Source organism: Streptopelia decaocto, assembly GCF_964273445.1.
Source record: "Streptopelia decaocto genome assembly, chromosome: 1".
Lineage (NCBI taxonomy): Eukaryota > Metazoa > Chordata > Aves > Columbiformes > Columbidae > Streptopelia > Streptopelia decaocto.
This window is the reverse complement of record NC_138663.1, coordinates 135,644,385-135,663,251: the sequence shown is the minus strand read 5'-3', so window position 1 is coordinate 135,663,251 and position 18,867 is coordinate 135,644,385. Positions and strand designations below refer to the sequence as shown.

General features: G+C 38.0%; 1 protein-coding gene across 3 annotated transcripts in view; it reads right to left on the bottom strand.

The window, feature by feature from the left end:
• Positions 1-2,443: 2,443 nt before the first annotated feature.
• CXADR (CXADR cell adhesion molecule) overlaps positions 2,444-18,867 on the bottom strand; it is a 36,017-nt gene continuing 19,593 nt past the window's right edge. The window contains exons 5-9 of one of the 3 annotated variants that reach the window (XR_014186211.1): positions 17,406-17,528; positions 16,934-17,072; positions 16,497-16,683; positions 3,476-3,653; positions 2,444-3,396 (exon numbers count right to left, since the gene is read on the bottom strand). Coding sequence is in view for 2 of the 3 variants with exons in the window: in XM_082074771.1 (XP_081930897.1) it covers positions 16,416-16,683; positions 16,934-17,072; positions 17,406-17,528 (530 nt within the window). In the remaining variant the exon portion in view is untranslated. Of the gene's footprint in view, positions 3,654-11,576; positions 16,684-16,933; positions 17,073-17,405; positions 17,529-18,867 lie in introns of those variants that run through there. The other 2 variants (XM_082074772.1, XM_082074771.1) reach the window with 2 other exon arrangements.

The following is an 18,867-nucleotide window of genomic DNA, read 5'->3' as shown; positions in this document are numbered from 1 at the left end:
CCTGGGAACACGCTCTGGATACCTGTGTACACTTTTGAAGGTTCATACGTGTGGCAGCCCACAGGACACACATGCAACACAATGTGAGCTGTGCATCCTGCTCAGAGTAAGGGGTTTCTGAGCAGGATAGGAGGCTAGAGGTGCCTGGAAACATCAGTATCAAAAGCTGAGGTGTCTGTAGCTTTCCAGCACCTTCAACTTTACACAGCAGCTGAGGCTCACCATACTTTGATGTGGAGAGAACTTGGGTATGTGCACTATTTTCTTCTTTCCTACAGGATCACGTAAGGGCTGAAGTTCGAAAGCACCTTTGGAGTTTCCCTGGTCCAAGCCCCTGCTCAGAGCAGGGCCCTCAAGTACCTTGAGCCCTTTTAGCACTACTGCTGAAAGCAGTCGTCCACCTTTCTTTTGTACTTTGATCCTTGTTTCCACTTTCACACTGCCTTCATCACCTATTGTCAGTACAAATATCGGTGCAGCTGCCTGGTGAACTGAAATGATGGGCATACCTGAGTTAAAACTATACTACACCATATGTAAGGAATTTTAAGCTAAATCATGTCTCTGATGTGGCTCACAGCTGCTGCACCAATCCTTACACTGGCAAGACAGGAGGTAGCCCAAGGCCACAAAAGAAAAGCCAAGAGCAAGATGGGCTACGCCAATTCTTTCTATAGCATGCTGAACGCTGTCGTTAAAAATGCATATGCTAGAGTCCTGGTTAGGGGTTTCTTAATTTTATGCAAATAATTATAATGGTATCATTCAGGCACAGATACACCTGTAGCAATGTGAAATCACCTTGCACTGGCATAGATTTTCCTATTTCTGAGCCTGTCGCAGCCATATTACCTGCAGGACAAAGCTCGAATCCGAATCAGCCCCTAATCCATGGGAAAGTTCATCTGGTGAACTACCTGGCTTGCCCTAAACCCTAGAGAACAGGCAAGATGCCACCGAGGCTGCCTGAACCCACATAACCAACCTCATTAAGAGCTTGCAACATACATTTTCCAAAGCCTACATCAAACCTACAGGTCTACATGACTGCAAGGCTTGGTAACCACGAAGAAGATATGAGGAAGCGTGAGAATGGATGAGTACAGCGCTGTACGTCAGATGTCTGTAATTGTAATGGCCTTTGGAGAAAAGAAAGTGAAGTGGTCTGAACTAAATGGAGTAAAGTATCAGCTTGATCTAATGATTCCCATTTGATAGAACAACATATTATGCACGGATGGTGGGAAAGCACTGCAAGTAGGTTTACCTGTTTTGCAGCAAAGATGCAGGCTACCAAGTATCGGTGACATTTAGGCTTTGTCTGACTGTCCAGGTCACTTAGCTTGCATATTAAACGTCAGATGATTAAACGTCAGATTTTTGGGTGTGGGCAAGAGCACAGTTACCAAATAAGCACCTGCTTGAACCTTCCTGTGAAAAGCAAGCCCCGGCAAGAAGTTAAGGTAGGTGAAATGCACTTTCTTCTCATTTAATAGTGTTGGCAGAAGAGCCAGGCACTTTCCACCCACTGACCATGCATGACCAAGCTATTCTTTGTATTAGAGGTAAGAACACGTGCATTAGCCAAGCAACTGGCTAGACAGATGAAAAAGTAGTTGTGCAGTTATTAGTTTCTTAGAGAAAACCAAAACAAAAATGTCTTTGCAAAACACACGTTTAACTTCCATGACAGCATTTGTTACATATTGCTCCTTTACTGAAAATATAAACATATTAAAAATTAATTTAGGTAGGAATTTGAGTACAAAAAATAGTTTATTTCGCTTATTCCTTCAATAACATACTTTGGTGCATCAAGTTTTGCAGATTTTTCTGAAGAAAAAAAAAGAGAGTTTTTACAAAACTCTATTATTAAGCAACACTATAAGATTGCACAGTAATTCCCACATTTTTCCTCCTTCCCTAAAACACCAGCAATTAAGCACTCAGATGATGGTGATCATTGTGGGGGGGAGACACTTATTTTATATGGAGTACACTCTAGCAAAAAAGATAAGTTATATCCATAAATCACTGCCTTAGGGAACATACACTAAACAGACAATTGCTGCTTCTTGACCAGGAAACTTTCATACTGATCCCAGTGGAATTCTAGCCTGATTAATTACTTGCCAGATTCACTCACAGACAAGTTTAGGCAGCATGGAGTCAAAGGAGAGAATGAGAATGTTATGTTTTGGCATAAAAACAAGTGCTTCTTAAAGACAAAGTATCTTTTCTGTAATTATAATCTTGAAATTAAATTAGATTCAGAAAGATTTTTAATTGGCTACTTAAACCTGTGACATTTAGAGACCCTCCTCTCATTTTTCTCATGAAGATATTAGTGTTTTCTTAGATGGTTTTACTTGTTTTTTTCAGGTACGGTGACAAAACCAACTATACGGATATTTTGGTCAAAAGCGTTTGAGTTTATTCTAGAATTACCTGCACTCCTCTCAAAACCAGAAGCAAATATAATTTAAGAAGTAACATTTTTTCCAGCATTATAAGCACCAGTTTCACCAGTGGATTACATGGTTGCCTTCAGAGCACAGTGTAGCAGATATCACTGGATTATGCTTTAAATAGGTATCTACGTATTTACAACACTAAAAAAACCCAGCACATACACCCAGTATTTCTCAAGAGCACAGAAATGTCGTTGATCAAAGACAGGTTTAAGTTTGCATATGCTCGCTGTTACTTCCTAAACAATGCTGGGATGTCCTTCAGTGTGCTCTGATTTATGTGGACTGTGACAGATGAGTTATCAAAAATGTCTAAGAACCAGTGGTGTATCAGGCTCTGAAGATCAATTACTAAGCTCACATCCATGGGATCAGCCCACAGTGGTCTCACCCTTAGGTGGTTCCATAATTTAATATTTTCCTTATGAAATCAATACCCAAAGTCCCCAGACTTCAGGAGGCAACAAGGGCCCCATAACCAGAGTGTTCTTCTTCCTCCCGTCTCCTGCAGGGTTAAGTTGGGGAGCAGAAGGAATGAGGCACCACACAGACACAAGTTACCACAACACCTGCATTAACAGATTATGCTGAAGCACATGTTAACTGTAACGTTCAAGTACATTTTATTAAGTGTTATAAAATATATACAATCTTAAAACACAGCGCACATCACACAGAGGTTGTAAGAACTCATTGGTATCACTGCAGCATCGGCTAAACGATACACTTCCTATTGAATCAGCAGACCAGAAAGTTAGGAAAAAACAAAACTACTCTGTTTCAGATCACAATCTCTTCCAACACCCCACTGCTTAAGGCCATATTTTGTATTACCTGAGTTGATTTTGTTAACCTCACAAGCTTTCGAATCTCCGTGGTGGAGAGGCAGAGAGGAGTGATTGAGCACGCTTTTCAAAATGCAGAACTAGCAAGAAAAATGTTGGTAAGCACTTTGTAAACTTTGCATTAAAAACATGTAAAAGAAAAAAAAATGTGGTACTTACAAAACTGAATACAGCCTACTTAACAATCTTGAATCTAAAGTGAGATCAAGTAAAAAAACAGCACTTCATTTCATAATGTACTTCAGTTTCACCATACTTGAAAGTCATGCAAAAAATGATGCCTGTTTCTTCATGTTTATACCACTGTTATGTCACCAATCTTGTGTGCGATGTCATACTATAAAAAGAAAGAATATCATAAATCTATATTAACAAGAGGCTAGATATTGTAATATACAGTAATTCAATGCACTATTCCAATCATCACCAAAGCTACTGTCACTCGGATTAGAGTTTAAACCAGTGTCTTGCAGAAAACCAGTGCAGTGGGGTAGCAAATAGACTCAATTTATCAGTGGGCCTTAAATGATTGTACATTTAACTTAACAGCAAATTGCCAGTATCTTCCCCACCTAGGTTATTTGAAAATCCTCATGGATTTCCCAGGGCATAGCTACTGCCACCAATTTTTGAAGTATCTGTCAAAGTCAGCTTAGATATCTCTCCCCAGTTTCATAGTAGTAACTTGAATTATCAAAGATCCACACATTTGTTACTTACTGCTATAAATACTCAGTTCTTGCAAAGAATCCAGTGACTCATCCCAATCTGCATACTGGCTTGTTTCACCATTTCCTCAGAAGTTCGTTCTAGTTCCTTTGCTATGTTTGTTAACTTTTTCTGGGGATACTTTTTTTTGCCCACAGATAGTAAAAAATTATTCCAGTTCTTTTTCAGCTCTGTATTTTTTGACTTAATATTCCAAGACTGATATTGTAAGAAAAATGATAACTAAGCATTTTTGCTACCACTTCATGCTGCACAATTGCCTTTTCTATATGTGGCCTGTACTCAGACTTTGCTGGGAGTTACCAGTGTTAATTTTCCAAATATTATATTCTAGCAGAAAACCACTCTTCCTAATTAATAATCCACAAAGGTATACAGATATATTGCATTTACTGCAAGCATCTCATTTTCTTACTGCATTTCAGCTTATTAAAGGCTTTTTTTATTACTCTACCAGTCTTTACAGAATATTAGAACATGCCTCAACAGCACCAGTTTCCCTGTAAGACCAGTAATTAAAAAAGCTGGCTCATGCTACCTCTGTAACATCTTACTTTCTTCCTTTTGAACTGTCACATTCAACTAGAATTACACATCAAATAAAATCTTCCAGTTGTGTGTGACAGTAAAAATAACTGAGTACCTCCACAAAACCTTGCTTGGAAGCATAACTCAAATCAGTATCGAGTAGTGCTTGGCATTAATTCACCCTATTTACCTTCTATTTAAACTATCTAGCATAAGAATCTGTTTTACAACTTAATTCTGGCTATCGCTATTACTTAATTCTGGCTATAAATTCTGGCTATAAATTTTCTTTTAAGGAATGTAACAGTGTAAAAGTGTATTTTCAAGATCATTTATTTAACATATTTTCCATACTGGAAGACTTTGGCAACATTTTTTTTTCTCCTGGAATTTATTTTCCACTCTAACCTAACACATCTGTCCTCACACGAACAAGAAATTGCAGCCTGAAATTGTATTTGATCAAATTAACTTATTCTCTATAAGAGGCAAATTCATTTGGGCTGTCCTTTCTGTCTCTGTTCTTGTCTGTGCGTCACAGCTAACAAAACACTATTTCCAACCTTTTGCATTAATAGCTCTCAAACAGATAACTAGTCAATAATCAGTAAATATATGCCTTCTAAAATAAGACCAAGCTGCTCCCCACACAGTTCATCCAATCCCTCTCTATTGGTAACGCCTGAAGAAACAGAGCTCTTACATGACAAAAAGTTTATAACTTTAGCTATTCCCAGGGATAAAGCAGGCACGCAAGCAGGGGCTCATGTAATCATGGTTCTTCATCAAGCACGTCCTGTTCACTCCCTTTCATGAATGAGTCAAGAAAAATTAACCTATCCTGCTTATGAAGCAAAAGGCTTGCCATGTGGCACACAGAGACCAGCCGGGATGGGGTGGGAGCTTCTGATCCTCTAGCTGCTTGGAAAAGTACAAGTTAAAAATCACATGCTGAAATGAGCTAGAAGGGCAAAATGGAACAAATACAACATAATCTGTTCTCCTTTGCCTGCACTGTCCTGATCCTTTCAGTGTTGATTTTCTTCTTTCCCTCTCATTTCAGTAAGTCTCTACCAAAAAAAAGTAAAGAAAAATGAAGTCTGGCAAGTGAACCCTATCATGCAGCTAGTTATTCATGCAACCATGATAAAGAAAACAAAACAAACAAACAAACAAAAAACATCCAGTGGTGTAACTTATAAACAAGATGTGATAATTCTTTGGGATCTTTCAAGGAAAAATACCAATTCATGAGAAATGCTGTCTGCCCAAGTACTTGCAATCATAACCTTATTACATTTAAGCTGGAAAACCAGGGGCCAGTCTAAAATATAATTATGTGTATTTAAAGTGCCTAATGACTAAACCAAAGACAAATGAGTGAAACTAGTTAGGAACAACAACTATGATAGAAAAGATAGGTAAAACGAATGAACCTCCATAAAAGCATGTTCAACAGAGACATACTATACTCAGACAAGGAAAAACTGTCTACTAAAAATCCATCCTGCTTCAGTGGTGAAATAAAAACAGTAATCAGACATAAAAAGGCAGAATGGAATAGAAAGAGGAAGGTCAGCCACCATTGTCAGTGGGAAGCTATAAGCAGAAGAAAGTCATATAAAAAGCCAAAACCAAAGAGTAGTTTGTTGCTGACAAGGCCAATGCAATGATGACAAAAAGGAGCTTTATGTCTCTCTTTATGTACCTCAGCCTGGCAGTGTGAGTATACACAGCTAGACACCTCCAATACCAGTAGCAATGAAGAGAAGTCCTCAACACATCTTGATTCTGGATTTGCAAAAGAAATAGGATGAACTACCATATCCTGAGAACACCTTCCAACAAACACCCTTGTGAGCAGCAGGGGAAAAGGGTGGGGAGGGGGTATCAAGTGGCCCAGTGGAGTGATGAGGGACACCAGCCCAGGTGAACGCTCTCCCACATGCCAGTGGAAGGAGACAGAAGCCACCTCCTGGTCCCTGTGACAAAGCCTCCAGAGGAAACGTGTTTCCCCTGTACTGGCAATGGGCTGTGGGGGATCTTTAACCCTCAAGCAGCTGCCTAATGAGATCTCTCCCATCATGATTTTTACTACAACTCAAAATACCCAAGTAGTGCTAGAAGTACTGGAAGAGTGACTATTGTCAGGACAGAATTAAAAAACAGCAACTGGCAGGGGACAGAAAACAACCACAGACATTCTGATCAAAGTAACTAAATACATATATTTGAAAATTTTCTGTGATTATGAAAGAAATGAAAATAAGCACTAGATGGGCAGCTGATAACGACTAAAAAGACTCATCAAGGATAGCTTTAAAAAAATGGCAGTGCTATGGGAAAGTCTAATTCCAAAAGTACCTGAAACTCAACAGAATTATCTCCATTCTAACAAATGAGGAAGCCAAGGAATAAGATGCCAACGTTTCAAAAAGGACAGAAAAAAAATCACATGGTTAAGTCATGACAGAGCCCAGACATCAATCCTCTGTTAATCAGACTCCCTTGCCTTAGGATTCTTTTATTATTGTTATTACAACTAGTAAGTGAGCTTCTCTTAGGGCATTAAGGATGCCCTAAGCTTCCCTGTGTGTTCAGCAATTCTCCCCTCATGTACAAACCATAAAGCCAGCAGCAAGTTAACTAGTTAACGTGGTTGGCAGAGACGGGGGATGTTGTCAGAATACAATTCACATGTGTAATATAATGACCTAATTTTCACTGTCAGTTGGATGCTCCACTCAAAAGTGCTGATTAAAATCCCAGCTTGCCCAGGTAACACCAGGGCAGGAAAATTACACTAATTCAGGCAACAAAAATGACTGTTGAGCATAAAGGCTTCAACACTCTTTCCAGCTTTTTCATCTACGAATAAGGCATTCTCCGAGATTCCAGCCTACCCACCTACTTCATGCACTATTAAAAAAATCACATTGATATGCATATATTCATACACCTAAAATACTTTAAGTAGGAACATAACCTTGATTTTAACAGCAACACCTTTCAAGTACGCAAGTCTAGCGTGATCAGAACTGTATGTTATCTGTACAAGAATCACAACTTTCATTGTCTTGCTCCTAAAAGCAAACCAACAAAACACAATTAAGATGCGTCTGAGGAATTTTTTTCCCTGAATGACCTGCAAATGAAGAAACATCATTCATGACCTGAACTACAGTCATGAAAACAGACGTTTTATTCACCAACTCTAAGCTCTGGTCCATACTAGTCAATCATGCTTCAGTTACACTTTTTGGGGGTAAATAAAAGGAATGTAGAAGTGTGTACTTCTAGCCCAGCAATACAGTGTGTGTAAAGGCAATATAAATCTAGCATTTCTCACTACAACTGTTAAAACCTATTAAAAATCACCTTAATACCTGAGCTGTACATTTCCTTTCATGACCTCTGCAGAGTTTACAGCTTTTGTCAGAGCTTATACAAAAAAAAATTGATGCAGATTGCTCTTTTCTTACCAAAATATTTTCCTGAGTAAGGAATAAGAAAATAACTCTCTGGCAACTTGATGTTATTTTGCTTTCTGTTGGAAAACCTACCATTTCTTAGCAAGTCACTGCAAACCACCAGCAGTCACATTTAGTCACTGCTCAAGCCTCAGCCCAACGGAGGACCTGATATTCCTAAACACACATTTATTATGTTGTTTCAATACAAAGCACTCTTATTTAGGCATAATTTTTTTTCTAAGTGGGCTGGAGTTGGAAGGGGAGACCATGTTTTTGTGGGGTTTTTTTTAGGTTCTGTGTTTTAAACACAATTACCTCATCTTAAATAGGGATACAAGGTATTTAAATTAAATAGGTTACACAAAGTTGTCACCCAAACCACAACTCAATTCTGAAGTAAGAGAAAAAGACATTGCAACTCTTAAGCAATTTCATATTGAATTACAGAATACAAGGACAAAACCAGGGCAAGGCCAGTTCATTGGAAGCTGTGCCCTTTGAGTCAGTTGTAATTTTTCCTGTGTATCAACAAGAAACAGGGAAAGATATATTAAATTCAAGCAACTGCAAGCTTTATTTTGTATTTTACAGCTCTTCCAGCTTAGATGAACTGTTTCTGCTTTTGACAGTTACAGGATTGGAAGTGACATGGAAGGGCATTTTATTTATCCGGATAAGAAGTTCAGTGCTAGCAGCCACAACATAAGCTTTTTGACATGTTCCACAAACCACCAGCTGTGCCCCAGAGTTGTCATCTTTAGCAGTCACAAGCAATTCAGTAGCTTTATGTATTATCACCAGTTGTCTCAATTTCTGGTCTAAGGGCATCAGCATCCCTCCCCACCTGAGCTATTTTACTAGGAAATGGCAATCTTAAGTAACAATTTTATCTTGATCTCCTACAGTTAAATAAGGCACAGCGCATGTTTTGACTTCAGCAAATATTTTCTTAGAAACACCCCAGTTCAGATGACTAGCGAGACACTGTGAGCTGCTGCTGCTGCTGGTTGAAATCAGAGACTTTAAAACACAGAGAACAGATGCTCTGCTGCACACTTTAACTTCTGTGAAATCTGACTAATCCTGACTGCTGTTTTAACAAGTAAAATATTACCAAGCAAAATCAAATAAGGAGATTCAGATTCCTGTATGCAATAGTAGTTTCACTTATAAATCACGGAGCAGGCCAAATCATATGCTGTGAGAGGGTGTTACTTTACTTGTACAGCAGTAACTGGCCACAAGAAACAGAATCTCAGTTTCTTTCCTATTCACACAGAACATAATTTGCAAAACTGACATAATTAGAAGCTATCATACTAACGATGTATGAAGTTACTTTTACAGCTCTTTACCATTTGATTTACTATTCCTTGACACCACATTCTGAATGAATTGCTACCTAATGTCAGTAATCATTGCACCCCTGGAGGTGTTTGGGCCAAGAGCACCAAGAAGCTGTGCTGTCACCATTTGCCCTGTGTGGAGCATTCAGGAGACTTTAGTCTACAGTTTCTGCTTCTTTATACAGTATTGTTAGCAATAATATAACCAAAGCCATCATATACAGAAGTTAGTTCATGGTAGTAGTATGAGACCCTGAAATTTAAGCAATGAAGATATACTGGCTCTATAAGCAACTCTAAACGCAAAGGTTTTGCAGGTTGTCTGAAAACCCCTGAACCAGATGCGGCTGGAAAACAGAGTTAGGGAAAGGCTTTAAGAAGCTGGACAGTCCTCTAGTGTTTCCAGAATTCAGGTCCCTCCCACAAACTGATCAGACCTGCTGCTTCCTCTCCCCATTTTGCAATTAGGAAAAGTACTCTGGGAAAAGAGCCCAATAGCCTTCAGGTACGGCACTGAACTTTGGTCCTGCCTGCCCGCAGCCCACAGAACCGCAGTGCCCGGCCCTGAGAAGTGGGACAACTGTCAGTGCATCGCAGCTTTCTGCGCTTCCCAGCAGACACACTGCCTCCAGAGGATTTTCCCCTGAGGCAAAAATTAGATTATTGAAGGCAAAGTGACATGCTTTCAGATGTTAGCGTCGCTTCTAATATTGCCGTGTTTTAAAATTGTTACATAATCAAGTTGTGTAACTAACACACTCAACTTCTTTATAAAGCTGCTCCACTCCCACCATCTAGCAATCCTGGCATCATAGCAGGTTCCTGTATGAGTTGCACAACTATCTTAATCGTTCCTGAATAACATGGTAGAATTGTCCTTGATCTGGTCAATGATATCTAAAAAATAAAAAATGTCAATAACTGTGCTGACCCACTAAAATGAGGACCCAGCTACCAGCTGCTGCCACAAAATGCTATATCCACTTTGCATGTTCAAAGCCACCTGGTGAGTACTCAACAGCTGAAGACTTCAAAACTCCAACTTATGAGGGTGACACTAACATTGACTCACAACAACATGAAAAAAAATAAACTAAAAAAATAAAAATCAAAGGATCCTTACAGGATCTCTATTTTCAGAAACTTGACTTTGAATGGAAGTCACAAGCAGGGACAATGTAATCCTCCAGGACAGTTTTCTGCCAGAGTGGTTATTTTATAAAATTAAAGGTTCATATTCTTCTCCTGATAGCTGTGCCTTTGCCATTCTGCAAAAAGCCTAAAACAAGTATAAAAAGCAACAAAATAATCATAACTCAAGTACACATTATTTTTACATTTAGATGCAAGTCTTCATGTTGTGAGCAACCACCTACAGTCACCCCAAAAGTGAAAAGTAATTTTAGAACAAGCTGAAACTTGGAAAAGTATGCAACATTCATAGATTCTTTCACTCTACTCTTGCTTCTTGATCAGCTGTTTTCTTCACAAGCTCCTCTGCTTTTGTTTGATGGATTTTACACGCAAGAAAGCAAGGCTAAATGGCTGGCATTAACTGTTTTCTAGAGCAGCCTAACAATTAACTGCTTATCAGCGTTACAACAGAGCCTGAAAGAACCCAAGCTTCTCCCATCTGAGAAGTAAATTTGAAAATAACAAGCTCAAAGTACAGAGTCTAAGATGTTCAGAGGAAATAAAGAACATGGCAGACTTTTTAAGCAGCTTTACCCCAGGCATTGTCTCATACATATACAAGGACCGCAAAGGTCTTGTAGAACTACCACAGGATGGGTGCCCTCTATGTTCTTTCAGGACACTCCCAGGAAAGCACTACCCGCTTTGCTGGTATTGCCACAGACAAGCTGGAGGGACTCGACTCCCTTGAGTCACAATCACCGCATCTCCAAATCAAAGACCTGGGGCAGCTAAGGCACGCAAGTGCTATCTGTGACAAAATGAAACCTTCGGAAAGGATAAGAGTCTTGAACTGGACGTCAACGTTAAAAGGGTGTAGAAAGGTTTCTGAGAGCTCTACAAATACATACAAATAAATCTGAATCTGCATTTTTATTAGGTTTCCTTTTGTAACTAAGCAGAGATCTTTATTTGAAATAGAGAAAATTCCTGAAGGTTTTTCCACTAGTACTCTGTTTAACTTCATATGCTTGTGCACAAATGTATCAAACAGGTTTTTCAGATACACACAAGTGACTGAAACATCTAGCACGGCACAGGTACACATTAACATATGAAGATATGCACACATTATAAACAAATGTAAACTAATTAGACTTCCAATCAGATAAACATAATACATGCCATTAATGCAAACAGTGCCCATGCCAAACTTTGTTTCCTAAAAATATGTGCCCAAGACAACACTGGAGAAACTGCATTACCTTAGGTAAAATTACAAGGACAGCAATTAGTTGGTTTGCAAGGCCCAGGGGTGGGAGTATACAAAGACAACTCATTCGAATCAAAAAATATGCACATTAACAGACAATATAAACCCAAGCATTTTTATCAACATGCTTTGAGTGCTGTAAACCTGCTTGTTTGATTTTTTAAAAGATAAACATTTAACACTTCCAGAAATTTTGGGTTCTACCTAAAACGTTGAGGGATTACATTTAATTTGAAGCTCCTTTCCAGCCTTATGTTTCAGAATAACTGCTGAGATCATTGCATATGCTTTTAAAATTGATCACTACATCTGTGTATCTGTAATTAGAAACCACAAGTAAGCGCATGTTGAAAAACACCTGAAGTTTTACTTCCCTCAGATATTAGTGGGGGGAAAAAAGGCAAGAAATCAAATTATTAATGCCAGCATGGTATACACAGCCGTATTTATTAGTTCACTTCCAATTACATAAAGAGAAAGCTGAAGCCATACACAAGTGCTGCTTTAAAATAAAGACAGACTACTGTTTTCTCCAACAGTTTTATTTCAAAAAGTACACAAGTCTGTCATAGAACTACATAATTTTAAAGTTTTGAATTTTGTTTTTACAAATTCACTCACAATACTTGCATTTTAAAATACCATTCCCCCAAAAGTAGGAATATAAAACCTCATACTGAAATTCATATCAATATTCAAGTCCATGCTTTGTGCATGAGAAGCGTAACGTAACATAACATTTTAGATTCCAGATAATATTATTGCTCCAATTTCAATTGAGCTGCGCCTCAATACTAGAGGACCAATAACCAAAGGGTCCCATAAAGCACCTATCAAGTGTATAAAACAAGGTTTAAGTGACACAAATAGCATCATGTCTTTAGACTGGAACAAAGAACTAAAGTGATTCAGAATATACACTGTTAAGAACAAAACCGAAAACCTATCATGGAAACCAGTAATATACAATATTCAGCATTACCGAAAAGCTTGCAATTAAGCAGTCTTACTTGTACTATTAAGCAGGAAGCATACATCTGAAGCATACATCTAACATGAATGCAACTATCAGAGTCAATAAAGATGTATGCGTTGTACATTTCTTTCAAAAGTCACATGTTACCCCTCCAAAAAGGCATTTCTGTGCACTACACAGTTTTGGAAGAAGTATTCGATTTTAGGTAAGGAAGTTTCACACAAATATATTTAAATATCCATTTCAGAAAATTTATGAAAATGCTTGTAACGTATGGACAAGTGTTACGTCACCTCTACAGTATTACAAGTCTAAACACTTTAGTCACACCATGCTAAAACGGAGGTTTCTCTTCTATATATAGTAGTCCTGAACAGGCAAGTTTACAGTCATGACATTAACTAGAGGTTTCTTGAATTCACTTATTTACATAATGGTAGACTGTCGTGTCCCCCCCCCCCCCCCCCTTTTCTTTAGTAAAATGAGACATTAAAAATGCCACCTTCTAACTGGTATATCAGCTGCCATTACTTTCTAGAAGACTTCAGTTAGCAGAGCTATCTGTAAGATCGGACACCTCACGTGTTTAACCAGTTCATCTCCTACACAGCTAGAGATCATTGTGAAACTATAGTAGCTGCTTTTGAGAATCATAATCCAGTGTAAGTGAACAATCTATTGACTAAATAAATAACATATAATTGCAGTATTATGTTTTCATAGTAGTGTTGTTTCCATTCAGAAAGGCATGATGACACCAACTTGAGGCAAAGTTTACCCCAAGTCAGAAGTTCTTTATTTCAGATAAGGACTATGTCAGATTCTATTTCTTTTCTTTTTCCATGCAATTGCATAAATAGACAGACACTGTCAAGGCTGCAAAGCCTAACAGCTAGGCTCTGAGGGCACATCACGATGTCCTTCTGTTCTGTCCATTTATTATTTTGTAGAAGCTGACAGAGCATTAAGCATGTGTAAACTCTGCTCTGTATGCTTTAGTGAGATAAGTTTCTGTTCTTGAGTGTCTCAGGGCTTACCCGACTGAAAGCACAGGGTCTCAGGCCAAACAAAAAAGCCCCACAACAATAACAAAAACCAAAACTACAATAAAGACCAAAACAAAACAGCAGCAACAAAAAGGCAAGCAAACAAACAAAAAACAAACCTCACATCTAATCTCCCGTATGTCCACAGATGGCTAAGAACCAAATTCAGTAGGTTTGTTGCCTGATTGCTTAGGTTTATAGCTATCTCTCAGTCTGTGATTCAGTTTCGTTTTGGACTCAACTTGTATTTATAACAACTATACCCTTTTAATTAAGGAAGGCCTTTGTTTTAAGGTAAACAATCAGCGTGTGATTAAAACCTCAGAAGTCTCTTCTGTCACAATAATTGGATGCAAGAAGATGTCTCCTCATCTATTGTTCTTCATAAGCATATGTTTGGCACAGTTACTAAACCTAGTATTTACCACACAAGTCAATCATCCACCTCACTGGTACAACAACTGAACAGTTTTCAGGAATAAAAACACTTAAATAGTAATTAGCAATTGAAGGAGTAACTGACATTTTGAAATACAGAACAATACAGAGAGAGCCACTGAAGTCACATCCAAAAATAGGCATGAAGAGGTATAAATAGTACATTAGAATCAAGAAATCAGATCACAGTGTCATGTTTTAAGAACTGTACCATCATCTAAGCACCTGTTCAAACAGTGAATTTAGGCACCAGAAATTTCATAAAAACTGAAGTTACAATCAGGCAAAGTTTATTGAAAAGGCACACATGAAAGATAAAAAAACCTGATCTCTAACAGTATCAGTTTACAATCTAAAAATGTCCCAAATGTGTAAAACTAAATCTAGAATACTTAATAGCCATTCAAGTTTATAAATTCAGTATGAAGGGTATGTTCTTTACATTGCTAATGCCAGCCAAAAATTGTGCACCTAACTATAGATAGGACAAACATTTAGTAGTAAGCCAAAGGATTTATCACAGATCTATAAGCAGCTACAAAAAAGCAGACACTAAACCTAGAAGTTTGGGGAAATATTTTCTCTCGCACTGTTGCTACATAGAAATAATCCTAACATCTTTCAACAGGCTACTCAGATATTTCCTTCATCAACATCAGTGCCACATACTATATGCCTTTAGAGTTTTCCAAAATACCTTGCAGTTTACAATCTACAGCTAGAAAAAGCTGAAGGGACTCTCCCCTCTCATCCACCAGCACAGGAGAGGAAAGAAAGTAAAAACTAGGAAGGAAGAAGAAAATCCACAAAGATTCAAACTGCACTAAGCTTTAAATCCTGCTTCTACAGGTATATAATATCAGCCATCAAAAGCTATCAAAAGTCCTTAAGTACATCTGAAAATTAAGATGAAGAACCATTCTGTTCCTTCTGTAACATGTTCATTAAGTTTGCAAAACTGAGAAGAAGGGGTTTTTAATCCTGAAACGTGAGATTTGTATCAACAATTCTGAATAACTATTTCTTCTCAGATTCTGGTTGCATTAAACTCTTACTCTTAAAAGTCTAAGTGTCTGTTAATAAGAATATTTAGGGCTATGGAAGAGGTGAGATATGAGCTTTAAACTCCTTGCAAAGCCATACAGAAAGATGTTAGCATCTTAGTAAAGGCTGTCTACTGCTTACACGTATATGGGAAATGATGTTTCCAAGGTGATGTTAGAGCAAGAGGACAGATGCCAAATACCAGTTATTTAACAGTTTTCATTAAAATCCCACGGAGCTTGGAAAGAGCACTGTTTTAGAATCTAAACAGGCTTTGGAAAATGCAAGGTACAGTTAACTTAGGACCTGTATAGAGATACATATTCATTCTCACTGTGACAGTAACAGTTGATCTATAGATTTTGAAGCCTCGATACCACTACCAACAACCTTACAGGACCTCTTACATCAGATAACATAAGTATTAAATTACCTGACACGACCAGAACTAGTTATTTCAGAAAAATTCATGTTTTAAAGAGCTTGCAAGGTCTCCAGTCACATTTCTACTCACTGAAGTTTTAAATTCAGCATAAACTAATGAAATTCACTGAACCAATCAAATAACTGGTAGCCCTGAAATAAGAGCTCAAGAAGTGGTCCAAACAAACACTACCAGGTTAAAGAACTGCATAAGTACTCTGAGTCTCAACAGAATTCAAAGTCATCCTCAGTATTTCAGCCTCCTGCAAGTTCATCAGAGTGGCCAAATTAAAACATGTTATTCTAAAACTGAGGACAAAGTTTCAGCAACTCTGAGAAACTTCATGCTCTACATATGAAATGCTTTGTTACTTCTCACTTGTGTCTCACTGTTACATATTCAGAACTGCACAACAGCTGACAACGTCTCTTCAGCAACCTACCAAAGGTCCAAATACCTTTAGTGTCCGATATTTATTTAACAACATCAATGATTTTAGCAAACAGTTCAACTGGCATATATTAGTAAGTTTAAAATTAAAAATGAGAATTGGTGGCTTTTCAAACTAACTTGTTCATTTTTTTCAAGGAAATTTGCATGCCATTGTTTAAATGACGAATGGAACACCGTAGATCTCTCTAATACTTACAATGAACACTTTAAAAAATGCATTTAAATTAATAATATTTTATACTATGGACCCATCTTTGCTTTGTGCTGGAATCATCACAGGAACAGCTCCCATTCTACTTAAATTAGGTGCAGCTACCTTTGGAGGTGCAAAGGTTGGGTTTTGAGCAGGAGTACGTTCAAAGTCTTCGCTTGGGACTTGGCTATATGGAGTTTTAGTATATCCTTCCATATTTGAGGGAGACATCGAACCCAGAGAAGAACGATTGCTGCCTATGTAGCTGCGGGCTGTTGAACTGCGACTTTTTGGAGGTGGAACATCTTCTCTGAAATACACAAAGAACAGTTGCAGAACAAGAGTTCAGTCACTGTTATTATATGGGAGCTTGCGAAGCAAATTTTCAGTTTGTTCCTGTCTGTTCTGACACAGTGGCAAGAGGCTCACATATTCCTTTAAGTTAAAAAATTCCAGATTAGGACAGAAGTCTCAACTGTTAAGTATCTGACTTGCAAAAATACACATTTAAAAGTTAAGGTTCAAATAATACTGCTCAGAAATTAGAGATATGTCATTACCTGATTTCATGATGTACTTCTTTCTCATATTTCTTTTCTCTGTGTTTCTTACAGCAATGGAAGACGAGAAAAGCCAGTACAAAAAGACCCAACAGAGTTCCTGTAATAGCTCCAGCAATTATACCAGCTGTATTCATAGCTAGAATAGATAAATAAGGATACTGTTTGTTAAGTGTCAAATTTATATGACCAGCTTCTTTTCTCTCAACTCAACATTAAAAACAGTACATTTCCACATGATCCAGGCTAAGAGTATATCACCAAATCACAGAGGATATGCTTCAATCACATGCATTTAAAACAATAAGTTACAGCTTTCTGCATAAAAAGCAATATTTTGGAAAGACTTGAAAAAGCAACCATTAGTTATACAACAGGGTTGTTTTTTTAGCCTTTTAGGAGTTTAGAGAAACAAGGTTATCCAGCTTTAATACAAAAAACACTATGTGACCATTACATAGCGAACACTTACGAGGGGTGACATTCAGCTCAACAGAACATTCATCCGTGCCAACTCTGTTTGAGGCAACGCAAGTGTATGTACCAGAATTGTCTTGAGAGGCATTTTTCAGCAGAAGTTCTCCTGTATTTTTATCTACAAACAACAAAAGGTAAAGGTTTACCATTGTCCAAAGTTTAATTCCATATTCAATAATACAGAATTATTAATCCAGCACACAGATGCACTCTTAACTAAAAAAATGCCATATTGAAAACACCCAAATAAAAACAGAAGACTGTCATGCTGTGAAATACTATTATTTGTAAAAGCCTTTTACCTTGTCAGAAAATTATTCCTCAGCATTTGACCTTAATGTTAAGCCTACAGACTAGCTACTCTGTCAATGGAAAAGAACAGATGCTTAAGGTGGTAAATTCTCTCATCTTAACACAGAATTCTAAAATACAAAATACTAAAGGCATCGCAGAAGTACCTCCTCCTCTCTGTCTAAACTGCCTCTCCTAGAGAGCCCATGTTCAACATGAGGTGGATCTATCCTAACCACCGTACTCCCATGTGCTACCAATTAAGTCTGGTGATGCTGACAGAGCAAGAGACACAAATCGGGGAAAACAAAGAGAGTATTTCCCCAGGGCTTTCAAAAGCCATTGACAGCTCCCTTTGTGAGATTCTACTAGTTGAACTGCCAATGGCTTGCATGCTTTAATTGTTAATGGATTTGCCATTAGACCTACAAGAGACACCACCACCACAGGAACAAAGCACCACACAAGACTTCACTCTTCCTGCTGAAGACGTTAGGTAGTACCCAGATTCTTGAGAACACGTTCAGTGTCCCCAAACCTACATTCACAAGCCCAAAATAAACATTATTTTATCAAGTTATGTGCCACTTTCACATACTTCCTCAGTCATTCTTGCCCAGTACTGATACTGTCAATTGATTTTTTTGTTACCATGAGACAAATTTGGAGAATGAAGGGGAACAGTAAGAGAAGCTTAAGGTCTTGAGTGGTAACTGTTCACTTTCAAAATAAGAAAGATACTGAACAGCACTACCAGGAGGCAAGTTCAAAATGAAGATCAATATGAGATTCTTCATACGCAGTTGATTTTTAGAGATCTGTGTTCCATTATATTACAGATTCTAATAAACTACGTAAGTTTAAAGGAAACTGGAGAAGTTCAGAGAAGTCAGATTTTGTTTCAAACCAATTAAACTGAAGCCACATCTGAATTTCCAGGGGCATAAATTACAGGAGTATAGGAGATCCCTTGAGGAAGAATCACAAAACTTCTTATTGTCTCTCCCACAGATGTCCAGTTTGACTACTCTTAGACACATGATACCACTTCATCCTACACAACCCAAATTGAAATATGTCTATTGGTAAGCAGATTCTTGAACTACTTCATCTGCAAAGAAACCCCACCATCTCAAGATTCAAGGTTTCAAAGCTACAAGGAAGAT